We start from the raw sequence: 10,854 nt of genomic DNA on the forward strand, positions 1-10,854 counted from the left end.
AAACTCCCTCCTCCAATGCCTCTTACACACGCCTCGGCAACTAAGGATCTCCCACTTCCGCCCTAGAGGTTGCGCAAAAAGGGCAGGAAGAGTGTTAGGGGCGAGGTATGGAATTGCCGAGGAGGTTTGTGAGGTTTTAGAGCAGCAGGAGGAGGAGTGAAAAAGGGTCGGTAAGGAGATGGGACGGCATAAGGAAGGGGAGTTAATAAATTACTATGTGGATGTGGATATGTGCGCGTACAGATGATCCTAACGTTATCGATCTTAGAATGAGTAGTGGCGCAGGTTATCGATGGCCTTTAGGGGGTTACTTTTGTATTCTTACGCAACATCGTGGACCTGTCTACGACGCGGGAAGGAGACAGGTTTCGGTGGTATGCACATCTCTGTTTCTGTATTGTTGTACAGTACCGTGAAAGTCTACTACGCGAGAAGGAGACAGGTAGTCGTCGCGTATGACTTCTACGCTGCTTGCGTTGCTCTAAAATTGATCCTTCACCGACCTTGCGAATATGTCTCTTGTCTCTTGTCTCTTCCGCTTCGCTTGACTTTCTCCCGGTGCTTCCTACTCTTTACTGTCTCTTCCACTCCGCTTCGCCTTCTCCCAGTGCCTCCCACTCTTTACTAGCGAGTCTCCTTTCCGCTTTGGCTGCTAAGAGCGAGCTGATTCCGTGCTGGCATCCTGGATCGGAAGATCGCTTCGCGTTTGCGGTCTGTACGGCTGCCGGCGAGAGTCAAGGTGGTGTGGGAGGTTCTGGGAGGTTCTGGGAGAAGTCATGGATGAGACAATGGCACACTCACACTTGCCGCATGTGAAGGATAGCAAGAGTGAAGAGGGAAATGTGACAGAGATTGTGGAAGACGTCAAGCCATGTCAGCGAGGTGGCCGAGCCGGGCGCGAAGACGTGATGGTGTTGTCGGATCTGGTCCCTCGAGCGCGACGATGACTTTGCGGATCCCACCGAAGAATGGTTTGAGTATGGGCATGGGTTGTTCAGTAAGCACGAACGTGTCCGAAGAATGTCTTGGGAGGCAGAATGGACAAGCACAAAGCGAGTGAGAGCAAAGGGCGGAGAGGATGATCGGACGATTGGCCAGCTAAGCGAGTGGTCGGTGCACTGAGACTGGACTCGCCTCGCCGACGCCAACAGCTTCGTACTACTCAACTACTCTCCTCCACCTCCTCCACCTCCTCCGCCATACACAGCCAGCACATGCAGTGCCAGTTGCAGAGGCAGAGGCAGAGGCGGACCGCTTCCATGTCGACTTCTCCCAATGTCGACAGCATCGCCATAGACGATTGAATCTTGTGGAGGAGCCGGCCAAGAATACAGTACGGCAACCCAGTCACTACATCGGCCTCCGTCTCATTTCACATCGAAATGGCGTCGTCCGCGCACACACCCGACAAGGCAACATGCATGCGGCCCATGCTACCGTTACGCTGCCCCGTCATGCTGGAAGCAAGGAGGCGACTCATGCTGAAACGAAGGAGACAATTCATGCGAGAAGCAAGTAATGCGGGCACCAAAGAAATACTTCATGCTGGAAGCAAGGAGATTTCCCCTCAATCGCTACCTTCGTCTACTCAATCTTGTCGGCTCGTGAAGATAAGGAGAACGGTGCGCGCCAGCACGAGACATCAACGTGAGCAAACCACGCCATACGCATCTTCGTCCCGTCCCTACGACAGCCAACCTCATTGCCACGCATTCCAAGAAAATGGCCATCAACTCAACTGCACCTCCACCTACTACGACTGCTCCCGTCCGGTCGACTTCAGCCATTCCCATCCCGACTCGGGACATTCTGCCCATCAGGCAGCCAACGCCCACTGGGCCGATCAAGATCACTAGCGTGGCGAGCGCTTCATCTTCCATCACGAGGACCAAGTGTAAAATGAACAATCCGGCGTCTCCGAAATTCTGGGCCTGCATGTGCTCGAGTTGTCATCCGAGCGGCTGTGTTTGGTAGACGTCACTTGGGTGCTTGTGTGCGTATGCGCGTGTGCGGGAGTGGTGGAGGAGGAAGTCTCGGGTTTGTTCGATGCTATGTGATACGTGATGACGCGAACGGCGGTGGGCATGACGGCTGTGAGGCAGTTTGAATTCTTTTCTTGTTTGGACAGCGTACGAACTGCTTTCGCCCCTTCGCCCTCGTCTCTGGATATGACGGCACTTTACCTGGCAACTTACTGTAAGAGGATTGCGGTAATCATGGGAATGCATTCAAGAACGGTCCGCCGAGATACCTCGAACGACTTCACAACCTTGACGACACGCCATTCCGATTCTCTGACGACGACTGGGCTCTGCGAGAACTTCACTAATGAAATTGGCAATGTTCGACATTTTGCATTCCAATTCTTCTCCATCCTGGTTGACTGGAACTTGCGGCCTATGCAAATTCATCGAGGGACTCCCGCCATCTCAGCCTCAGCCGTTCAGCGATGCTGAGGCTTCTCGCAGCTGGGGCTTCTCGCAGCGAGAGGACATGCTCTGGTTACGGCGTCAAAGCACAACGCAATCCAGCGGGACAATGAGGGACGATGAGTTCGAATTCTTTGCAGTCGATGATATGCATGCATACTGTTGGACAAGCTGGTAGCTGCGCGATAACAAATGTCAATGGCAATGTCTTGTGTCAGCTGTGCGATTCTCTGATGCCGAGACACTAGATGTTCGGGGGGTCGAATCTATTGAAAGTGTACCATCCAACTTGATGCGCTTCATCGATACGCTGCGGCAAAGTCGACGTCCAGCAGGTTTGTAACGCATGACGAATGCGACAACTTCCGCACTCACTTCCATCCGCCTCGCTTTTATCAACACCGATGTGCATTGTTCCTCTCTACTCCTCCGTGAATAGACTGATGACGCTCTCCCTGGAGACCGTATCGAGAGCGATGGGCAATGGGGTGAGAGACGACAGGTACATTGCGGAGACTACGAGGCATACTGATCTGACGTCCAGAACGGCAGCTTACTACATCTTTTCGATACTGGGAGAAGTTGACGAAGTAGGTGGATGGAGTTGACGGCGTGTAGGCAGGATATACATCTCGACAACGCATGATCAACACTTTCAACCCTACAGGTCGCAATTCATCACTGTCCAACCCCCATACCAGGTGCTTCCAAGGTCGCACTTGACCAGCCTACATAGCGACGCATCCATTGCCCTCAGCGGACTCCTCAGCAGGCTCATCGACCAACTCAAGCTCGGGCATCTGTGAAAGAACGCCCTCTCCCATCAAAAATCCTCCCAGATTCGCTACTGCATCATGTCCAAGAACTTCAAAATCATCGGCACCGAAGCCGCTCGAGCTGGATCGCAGCATCCATCCTTAACGGCAGGCAATCCCAACTCATCCAAAGAAGGTAGGTATGATCACTTTCCGCTTAGAACTCTGTTCCTTGGAACAAGTTTTTGACGGAAGGCGGAAGGGTAGGTAGGTAGGTAGAAAGGTACATGACTGTTTAAAGGAAAGTATACCATGCCAGCTTGGTTGCATTTGAAATTCACCTTCGACCGGTTCACTTGATGCTCGCGGCACTCTGAGTGCGCATCAATTGTGTGGACGTTGACGACTGGGTGCTACCTGGTGTATGTGTTGGGTATATCAAGTTTGATCACATCAATTTTGATAATATTTTTCTTGATCAACAGCGTGCGGCATGCTATCCCGTCTTCTTGGCGCGCCGCGCCGAGCTTTCCCAGAGGCTTCACATTCTCGTCTTTCTCATCTCCAACACCGACATTATCATCACCATCACCTCTACTTCTCCCACTCCACGGCCGACACCTTCGCCATCGCTATCCTCTCTGACACGCTCGATATGATCCATCTAGAGCTATGCTTGCCGCGCAACGTCCTACCGCGCCGACCTCCGCTTCGCCCGATATCCTCTAGTTTGTTCACCTCCGAAACACTTTCTCATTTCCGGCGCCCTCTCTCCCGTCTCGTCTGACCCGCGCCTGTCCATTGGTTCAAGAGTATGATATTTGGAAGTCCTGGCGGAGTTTTCCTCATCCAAGCCATCCTGCTGGAGCTGGACAGAAAGAGTTGCACCGGGTGACTGGCTCGGTTTAACAGTCTCCTGCAGCTCCCTGCCAGATCACCGCCGGGAAATCTTTTCCAGGCGCAGTTCGCTGCAGGAGAGTCCAGCGGCAGAGCGCTGCTTCAGAACGTCTGCATTGAACATGCGCTCGAACTTCCAATAGCAGGAAGCTGTCTCTGCGCTACCTGGCGGTTTGCACGCGGAGGGCTGCATACCTCCGAGGACAGTGTAAGTGTACACGGTAGAAGCACTCTGTCAGGATGTGCCAGCGCCAGCACATGTAAGGACAAATTTCCCTTTTTCGAAGTTTTCTTTTCCTGCGTAGCCAAGCAAGCTCCATTACCCATACAGCTCAACCTCCGCAGGCTGACTGGTCACGACGATGGCGCCAACAAACCCTCAGCCCAGCGCACGATGCACAAACAAGCAAGCCGAGAGTCGCTTCAGCGAGGAACCCAAGACCGATCGCGATCGCATTGTGAAGCACAGGAAGCCCCAGCGTCTGTTCCGAACCAGGAAGTCAAAGAAAGGACTGGCCACAAGAATGCTTGAAAGAACTCCATTCATGGGAAGTACGCCGAACTACTGCAAACCTCCAACTGCAGGGCACTTTGCTTGTTTCCACAGTCCGTTTCGCCGAAGTGCCAGAAGGACAACCATGGTTTGAAGGCTGCCTTGTTCCAGCGACATGTGCGCGACCTGGATAAGAGCATCGCCAAGAGAGACTCGCGAGGAAGATTGGACATCATGAAGAAGATGGTTTTGGATTGTGCCTGCGGCTATCATTGCGAAGAAGGGCCCGGCCATAACACAAGAGAACTGGATGCCATGCTGTACCGGAATTGCATCGACTTGGGTTTGGAGGTGTCCTGTTCGATGCCTACAGCTGATGATGGCGCATCAGGCATTTCTAGCGAGTCCGACGGCATGACTTTTGGCGCACGGAGCCTTTCTAATGAGACACCTTTCTCGGGAGCTTCACAATTAGGCGATGAAGGGTTGGGCACGGTATACACTTATGTGATAGAGACTTGGCATATCATGCCCGTTCCACATCTCGCTATCGACCCTTCCGGAAGCTTCACCAGGTGGTGGTAGTGATAGGGTGCGCATGGAATGCGTTTTATGTGACGGAAACTTGTTCTCACACCACAAATCATGCCTATTCTACATCTCATCGTCAACAAGAACTTCCTCGGCCGATGTTGGTACTGCTATACTTGATCTCGGAGGAGCTATGCAGGAGCCACCCGGTTCTCAAAAGATCAGCACCAACAAGGTTCCCTCTCTTGCAGGCAACGGTGCCTTGCCTTGCCAGCGACCACTTCACCGGTCAACGCCCTCGTTTATGATAACCTGGAGTCGAGAAGGACTCGTGGTGGTCTCGATTGGACATGGACACCGACGGCAATCCAGTTCTTTCTGGTAATGGCAGTGCCTCGCTGCCACCAACGACTTCTTTTGGCCCTGAGGTTTGTTGATGAGCCAATAACGCCCTCATGCCGCATTGTGATCAGGCTGTTAAGAATTCATGGCCTCGACTCGATACTAATGCCAACAACGCCCTCATGCCGCATTGTGATCAAGCTGTCAAGAATTCATGGCCTCAATTCGATACTAATGCCAACAGTCTTCCTCTTCCCGCTAATGGCAGTACCTCGCCACCACTAACGACTTCTTTTGACGCGAATGTTCGTCGAGCTAAGAACGCCCCCATGGCGCCGCATTCTGACCCAGCTCCCAAGAAGTCATGGCCTCGATTGTACACCGACGGCGATCTAACTCTTCCTAGCTATGGTGGTGCCTCGCTGTCACCATCTATCTCTCTTCCTGACGATGGCAGTACCTCGCTACCACCAACGACTTCCTTTGCTAATACCTACGCTTTCATGCATTCTGCTCAAGCGGTCAACGAGCCATTCGCTACTACCACCACCTCCACATTTCATCACCACCTCCGTTCCCCCTCCCTCCTACTCACGACAAACCCACTTCTCCCGCCAGCATCAGTATTTAACCCAGCACCTATTCTATCGTGAAGTTGCAAACCAGAATTAGAAACTGACAGCAGCTGTTTTTTTTTTTCAGATCACCTTTCGCGGAAACATTATTAGCACCGAGATGGATGATTTTTAAGCCAGCTCACCCCCTCCCTTCGCAAACCATTATTGCTGCTACCGACGAGATGGATTTGGAGCAGATTCACTAATAACGGTAACGATAACGACGATGTGGGCTGCTTGGTTCAATTGAATTTGTAGGCCCGGAGACCTCGGAGGAGGAGGAGAGTCCGGAGATAGATGAAGGGAGTGGAGTTGCTAGTATCGATTAGAATACGATGTAGTTGGGTAGAATAAATCAGGTTCATCTCTCCCTCTCCCTCTGCCCGACAAAGTGGCCGTGCAGCACACCTTCGCTTCTCTCGACCATCAGGCTTGTTTTAACTTCGCCTTCTCCATCGTTCCAGGATGTGGACGGAGGTAGTACCAGCCTGATTCATGTCTCCATGATCTGCGTAACGAAGTGACTGCAGGACGGCTGCGCTTCTCTCGACTATCAGGCTTGTTTCCACTTCGCCCATTCCATCGTCACATAAAGTAGAGGGAGGTGAGGAAATGATAAGCTCGTTTCGAGATACCGCCACTGCTATCGGAAATCTGGCAAGCAGTTTCTGAACGTCCCGTGGGAGGGAGACTCGCATTAGTTCAGGTGGTATTCGTGGTGCAAATTTGCACGCAGCTGAGTTGCTGGGTTCCACAGCGGCAACTCGACGAAACACGTCTTCACCTGCAATGTGAGCGACTCCTTGCCAGGAAGATCGTGGGGACGGAAGGCTGAGTGCCCTGACCAACAAGACTCAGCAATAATATGGCGTGGGTAAGGCCTGCTGGCTGGAAATCGTGGGGACGAGAGGCTGAATGTCTTGATGAAGAAGACCCAACTACATAGCGTATGCAAGGACTCCTTGGACTGAAAATCGTGGAGACGAGAGGCCGAGTGTCTTGATAAAGAAGACCTCACCACATGGCGTGTGCAAGGACAGCTGACTGCAAATCGTGGGTGGGAAAGCTGAGTGTCATGATGAAGAAGATTTATCTACATGGCGTGTGCAAGGACTGATGACTGCAACATCGTAGGTCTTGATCACGAAATGGCCGTAGAGCAGCTCAGCATTAATGGCTTCGGCATGTCGACGGAATTGCGGATGATCGTGAAAAGCTCGCGCGACATTCCCGAAAGCCGGAGCCAAAAGGTCGATGCCAGTCGCAATGAACTATTGGATTTGAATTTTCATATTCAAGCAGCGGCGTTGTAGCATCTCCCCCGCTTCATCAAAGCTCTCTCAATCCAACCGAGCGGATCCAGGGTGTGGCGTGGTGAAGATAGCCGCGGCGCGAGAGTAGTTGATGAGGATCAGACCGTGTGCGCTCCTGGCTTCGAGTACTGCTCGTATCAGAGCCCTCGGATCGCTCATATGGTTCTGACGACCCTCGCGGCCTGGCGCTTGATGGACTCCAGCAGGTCGCCATCATTCCGAGAAGCTTGTCAACTTGTATGATAGATGCCCAGAGATGTCTTGAGGCTTTCTTGCAGCATGGCTGGGTATGATTGTGGCTCTTCCATGACGAGGACAACGTTGGGCCGCGCGAGGAAGTCAGCTGTCCGGTAGTCTCCGTACCCTATGCGTCGTCAGCAATGCCTCCAATGTCTGCTTGTCCACTGACTGTCTAGCTTTGCCCACGCGGCATTGGACACTTGTATATAGGCTTCTGAATTCTCCGCTCTCACACCAACCTGCTACACAGCCTGTCGCCAATGTTGTTGGAGCATTCCCAGAACTCGGAATTCACAATTCGGAGGTTTGGGACGTTCGTCCCATCATGCATGATCATGATCCGCGGAGAACTTTGTCCCAGATGATATCGCGCATCGTGAAGATGGCTTGCTCAACCTTGCCTTTGGAGATGAGAAATCGGGAAGATTCTGGCACGAAGCACACGAATGAAAGCTGGATGGCAGAGGGCGCCATCCTAGATGATCGACAGAATACGCCAGGACCAGTTGTTGTTGTTGATGTGCCATATGCCGGACGAAGACCATGCTGCAACGATCGAGCCTGTGCACAAAGTGGTGTTTACCAAGTGGTGTCACAGATGGTAGTGAAGATGGCTCGATGTTGCGGATGCACGAGTTCCGTGATGAGGAGCGGCGAGGCTCTATAAGCAATGGCGACACTGAAGCCGAGGAGAAATCTTGCCGCCATGAACACTGTTGACCCATGCCAGTGTGCTATCACTCGGACTAGGCGTCAGCGCGCCTCTGAAGTCTTGTGATGTCAGCTCAAGTCTGAAATCGAGCATATGTCCCGCATCAGAATGATTTCCCGTGGTAATGGACGAGAGCAGTCATACCCATGCGAGCAGTCGCCTGCTTCAAGCGGCAAGCAGCCCCACGGATGGCCGTCTCATCATTCTCGAGCCACATATGATGGTCGTGATCACAGGTCCGGAGCTTGGCGAGCAGTCGCCTGCTTCGAGCGGCGCTACGGATGGCTGTCTCATCACTCCTGAGCCACGCATAATGGTCGATCTGGAGTTTGGTGAGATCGTGGATGAAATTCCAGTTCGGATTGGTTTCGTGAGCAACGCATGGTGGTCGTTGTCGCAGGTCCGGAGCTTGGTGCGAGCAGTGGCCTGCTTCAAGCGACGCTACGGATGGCTGCCTCAATATCCTCGAGCTACGCGTCCGGAGCTCGGTGAGATCGCGGACGACGTTCCAACTCGGATCAGTTTCGTGAATCATCCCGTGCTTGAACCCAGATGTTGCAGGATGGGAGGTCCGCCTTTGGGAGGGGGAAATCTGGGAGCTGGAGGAGCATGGCTGCCTCATCATCCTCGATCCACGCATAATAATTATGATCAAAGGTCCGGAGCTCGGTGAGATCGCGGCTGGCGTTCCAGTTCGGATTGCTTTCGTGAATCATCCCGTGCTTGAACCCAAATGTTGCAGGGTGGGAGGTCCGCCTTTGGGAGGGAGAAATCTGGGAGCTGGAGGAGCATGGCTGCCCCATCATCCTCAAACCACGCATGATGAATGACACTATCCAGCCGAACTTGACATCCTCAACTGGGTGCATGTTGCGATGTCAAGACTCAATCAGCAGGAGAACGTGGGTGTGCAGCGGAAAAAAGCTTTGGTCGCAACTTTGGATCGCCGCCGAAGTAGCAGATGGCCGAATACGTGAGGTGGACGTGTCGCAGCGAATTGGAAGCAGCGTTTACCAGTCTCAGGCGAGGTGTGTGGGTGAATGTCGGGCGAGAAGGTTCTTCAAAGCGCGCTAAAAAGCAAGGATTGAGGCGATAGCACAGATCTCCGCAGAGGAAAGACGACAGCACGAATTGCATTGCAAAAGTGGCTATTCAGACCATCTGGCTGTCATCCTCCAGGTTGCGTCTGCTCGCCTCACCTTGAGCATTCTGCGCCATGCCGATGCAGTCAGCGGTCATGTTCACCTGAACGGCTCGTCACTTGCGGCATTTCTTCCAGCCAATCTGGTTGAGTGTACGCGGAGTAGCGAAGCAATTGGCCCTTTCGAACATTGAATTGGGCAAATCGTCGTGCTGGTGGGGAATTGATGTGGTTGCGGGACTGTGATCCACTGGGTCCGGGATGATGGATGGAAGCGATCCATCTTTGACTCGAACCAGGTACTGTAAAGGTTCAAATTCTGGGTGTTGCGGAGACGTTGGTGGTCCTCCTCGAAAGACAAGGCAGGTAGCACCTGCGCAGCTTTCACCTGTCAGGATTCACCTGTCTTCCTGGTGTAGATCGAGATAGCCACAGACATCCACCACCATGAATTTTGCCTCACGCCCGTTACCTGTATGTTCCTCTTTTCTTCGAAGAATGGGTATGCGCGTGCTGCGATGACAGTGAAGGCTGCCAGGCCGTGTGAGGATCTTGGCGAAAATACTGGCCGGCCTTATCGCTGTTCTCTGGCAGGAAGGTTGCCTGGTCGAATCGACTCGTGAACTCCTCCGGTGTTACAGCGTACGAGTCCCAGGACCCGCTTAGCTTCCCGCAAAGCGTGCTGGCAACAATGAGGCTCATTCGCCTTTCCACGGGATTCCCACAGCTGAACTCGCACCGACAGTGGACATGGTTGCTGATCCCTGACAGGGTTGAAGTTTCGGCCTCCTGCAAAGTCTACGAGCCGTAAGTTGAGACTCTGTTCGTCTTGTGTCCGGCGAGAAGGTATGTGGGGGGAAAGTCTCGCAGTCGAACTCGGCAAACGCCTCCAAACCTGGCTGTAGAAGCTCGTGCCCAACGATCATATCGGTGCAAACCGGATAATACACGCGCGTAGGAAGGCACATGAAATTATCCTCGTTATCGTGAGACTGCTGATTTATGGTGTTGGCCAGGCGAGGTATACGTCTGTATGTAAACTTCCTGGTGCCGTGAAGCGGCTCTCCAGGCAGTGTCAGTAGATTGAGGACGTCCGCTTCGCTTTCCATAGCGAAGTGGTGCATGAGCGTGTTTTGGGTTGCATCATGCTCAGCCTTTCCATAGCCCTCACATCGAAGTTCTTCACGCCTTTGTCCTTGTCGGTGTTCTCGCTGCCTTCATCTCGGCCGTCACCCGAATCTGCAAAGCTCTTGCTCTCCAAGTCTTCCACAAGACGCGGCCAGTCTTCTCCACTTCCATGTCGCCGGGTCGGAGGTTTTGGAAGACTCGATGAGCACGATGCTGAGCAGAAGGGGCTCGGCTGACGATGGGTTGCAGCATGATG

The 10,854-nt window shown here is 53.0% G+C and overlaps 2 protein-coding genes across 2 annotated transcripts; one reads left to right on the forward strand and one right to left on the reverse strand.

The window, feature by feature from the left end:
- Window positions 1-107: 107 nt before the first annotated feature.
- MYCFIDRAFT_180252 (uncharacterized protein) lies at window positions 108-9,533 on the forward strand (the record flags this gene model as incomplete). The annotated part of the gene is made up of 57 exons (XM_007934130.1): window positions 108-133; window positions 166-231; window positions 275-333; window positions 366-607; window positions 660-911; window positions 937-1,056; window positions 1,124-1,451; window positions 1,493-1,604; window positions 1,653-1,937; window positions 1,975-2,101; window positions 2,129-2,196; window positions 2,234-2,378; window positions 2,416-2,509; window positions 2,544-2,603; window positions 2,648-2,679; window positions 2,706-2,860; window positions 2,891-2,917; window positions 2,953-3,023; window positions 3,048-3,130; window positions 3,166-3,231; window positions 3,269-3,425; window positions 3,491-3,534; window positions 3,563-3,626; window positions 3,670-3,872; window positions 3,914-4,065; window positions 4,097-4,580; window positions 4,617-5,108; window positions 5,141-5,340; window positions 5,380-5,393; window positions 5,424-5,533; window positions 5,579-6,096; window positions 6,199-6,304; window positions 6,331-6,370; window positions 6,424-6,521; window positions 6,546-6,648; window positions 6,685-6,738; window positions 6,771-6,779; window positions 6,806-6,881; window positions 6,917-6,961; window positions 6,994-7,040; window positions 7,073-7,121; window positions 7,149-7,168; window positions 7,199-7,373; window positions 7,419-7,438; window positions 7,474-7,606; window positions 7,632-7,715; window positions 7,756-8,189; window positions 8,216-8,257; window positions 8,286-8,391; window positions 8,437-8,484; window positions 8,510-8,699; window positions 8,730-8,867; window positions 8,899-9,048; window positions 9,080-9,192; window positions 9,213-9,258; window positions 9,288-9,365; window positions 9,426-9,533. The coding sequence occupies 57 exons, from the start codon at window positions 108-110 to the stop codon at window positions 9,531-9,533; spliced, it is 7,368 nt and encodes a 2,455-aa protein (XP_007932321.1).
- A 24-nt stretch (window positions 9,534-9,557) lies between these two features.
- Window positions 9,558-10,850, reverse strand: MYCFIDRAFT_180253 (uncharacterized protein; the record flags this gene model as incomplete). Its single annotated transcript, XM_007934131.1, has 7 exons — window positions 9,558-9,682; window positions 9,712-9,843; window positions 9,873-10,043; window positions 10,088-10,152; window positions 10,185-10,624; window positions 10,657-10,677; window positions 10,704-10,850. 7 exons carry the CDS (start codon window positions 10,848-10,850, stop codon window positions 9,558-9,560), a joined length of 1,101 nt encoding a protein of 366 aa, XP_007932322.1.
- Window positions 10,851-10,854: the final 4 nt, after the last annotated feature.

Source organism: Pseudocercospora fijiensis, assembly GCF_000340215.1.
Source record: "Pseudocercospora fijiensis CIRAD86 unplaced genomic scaffold MYCFIscaffold_15, whole genome shotgun sequence".
NCBI lineage: Eukaryota > Fungi > Ascomycota > Dothideomycetes > Mycosphaerellales > Mycosphaerellaceae > Pseudocercospora > Pseudocercospora fijiensis.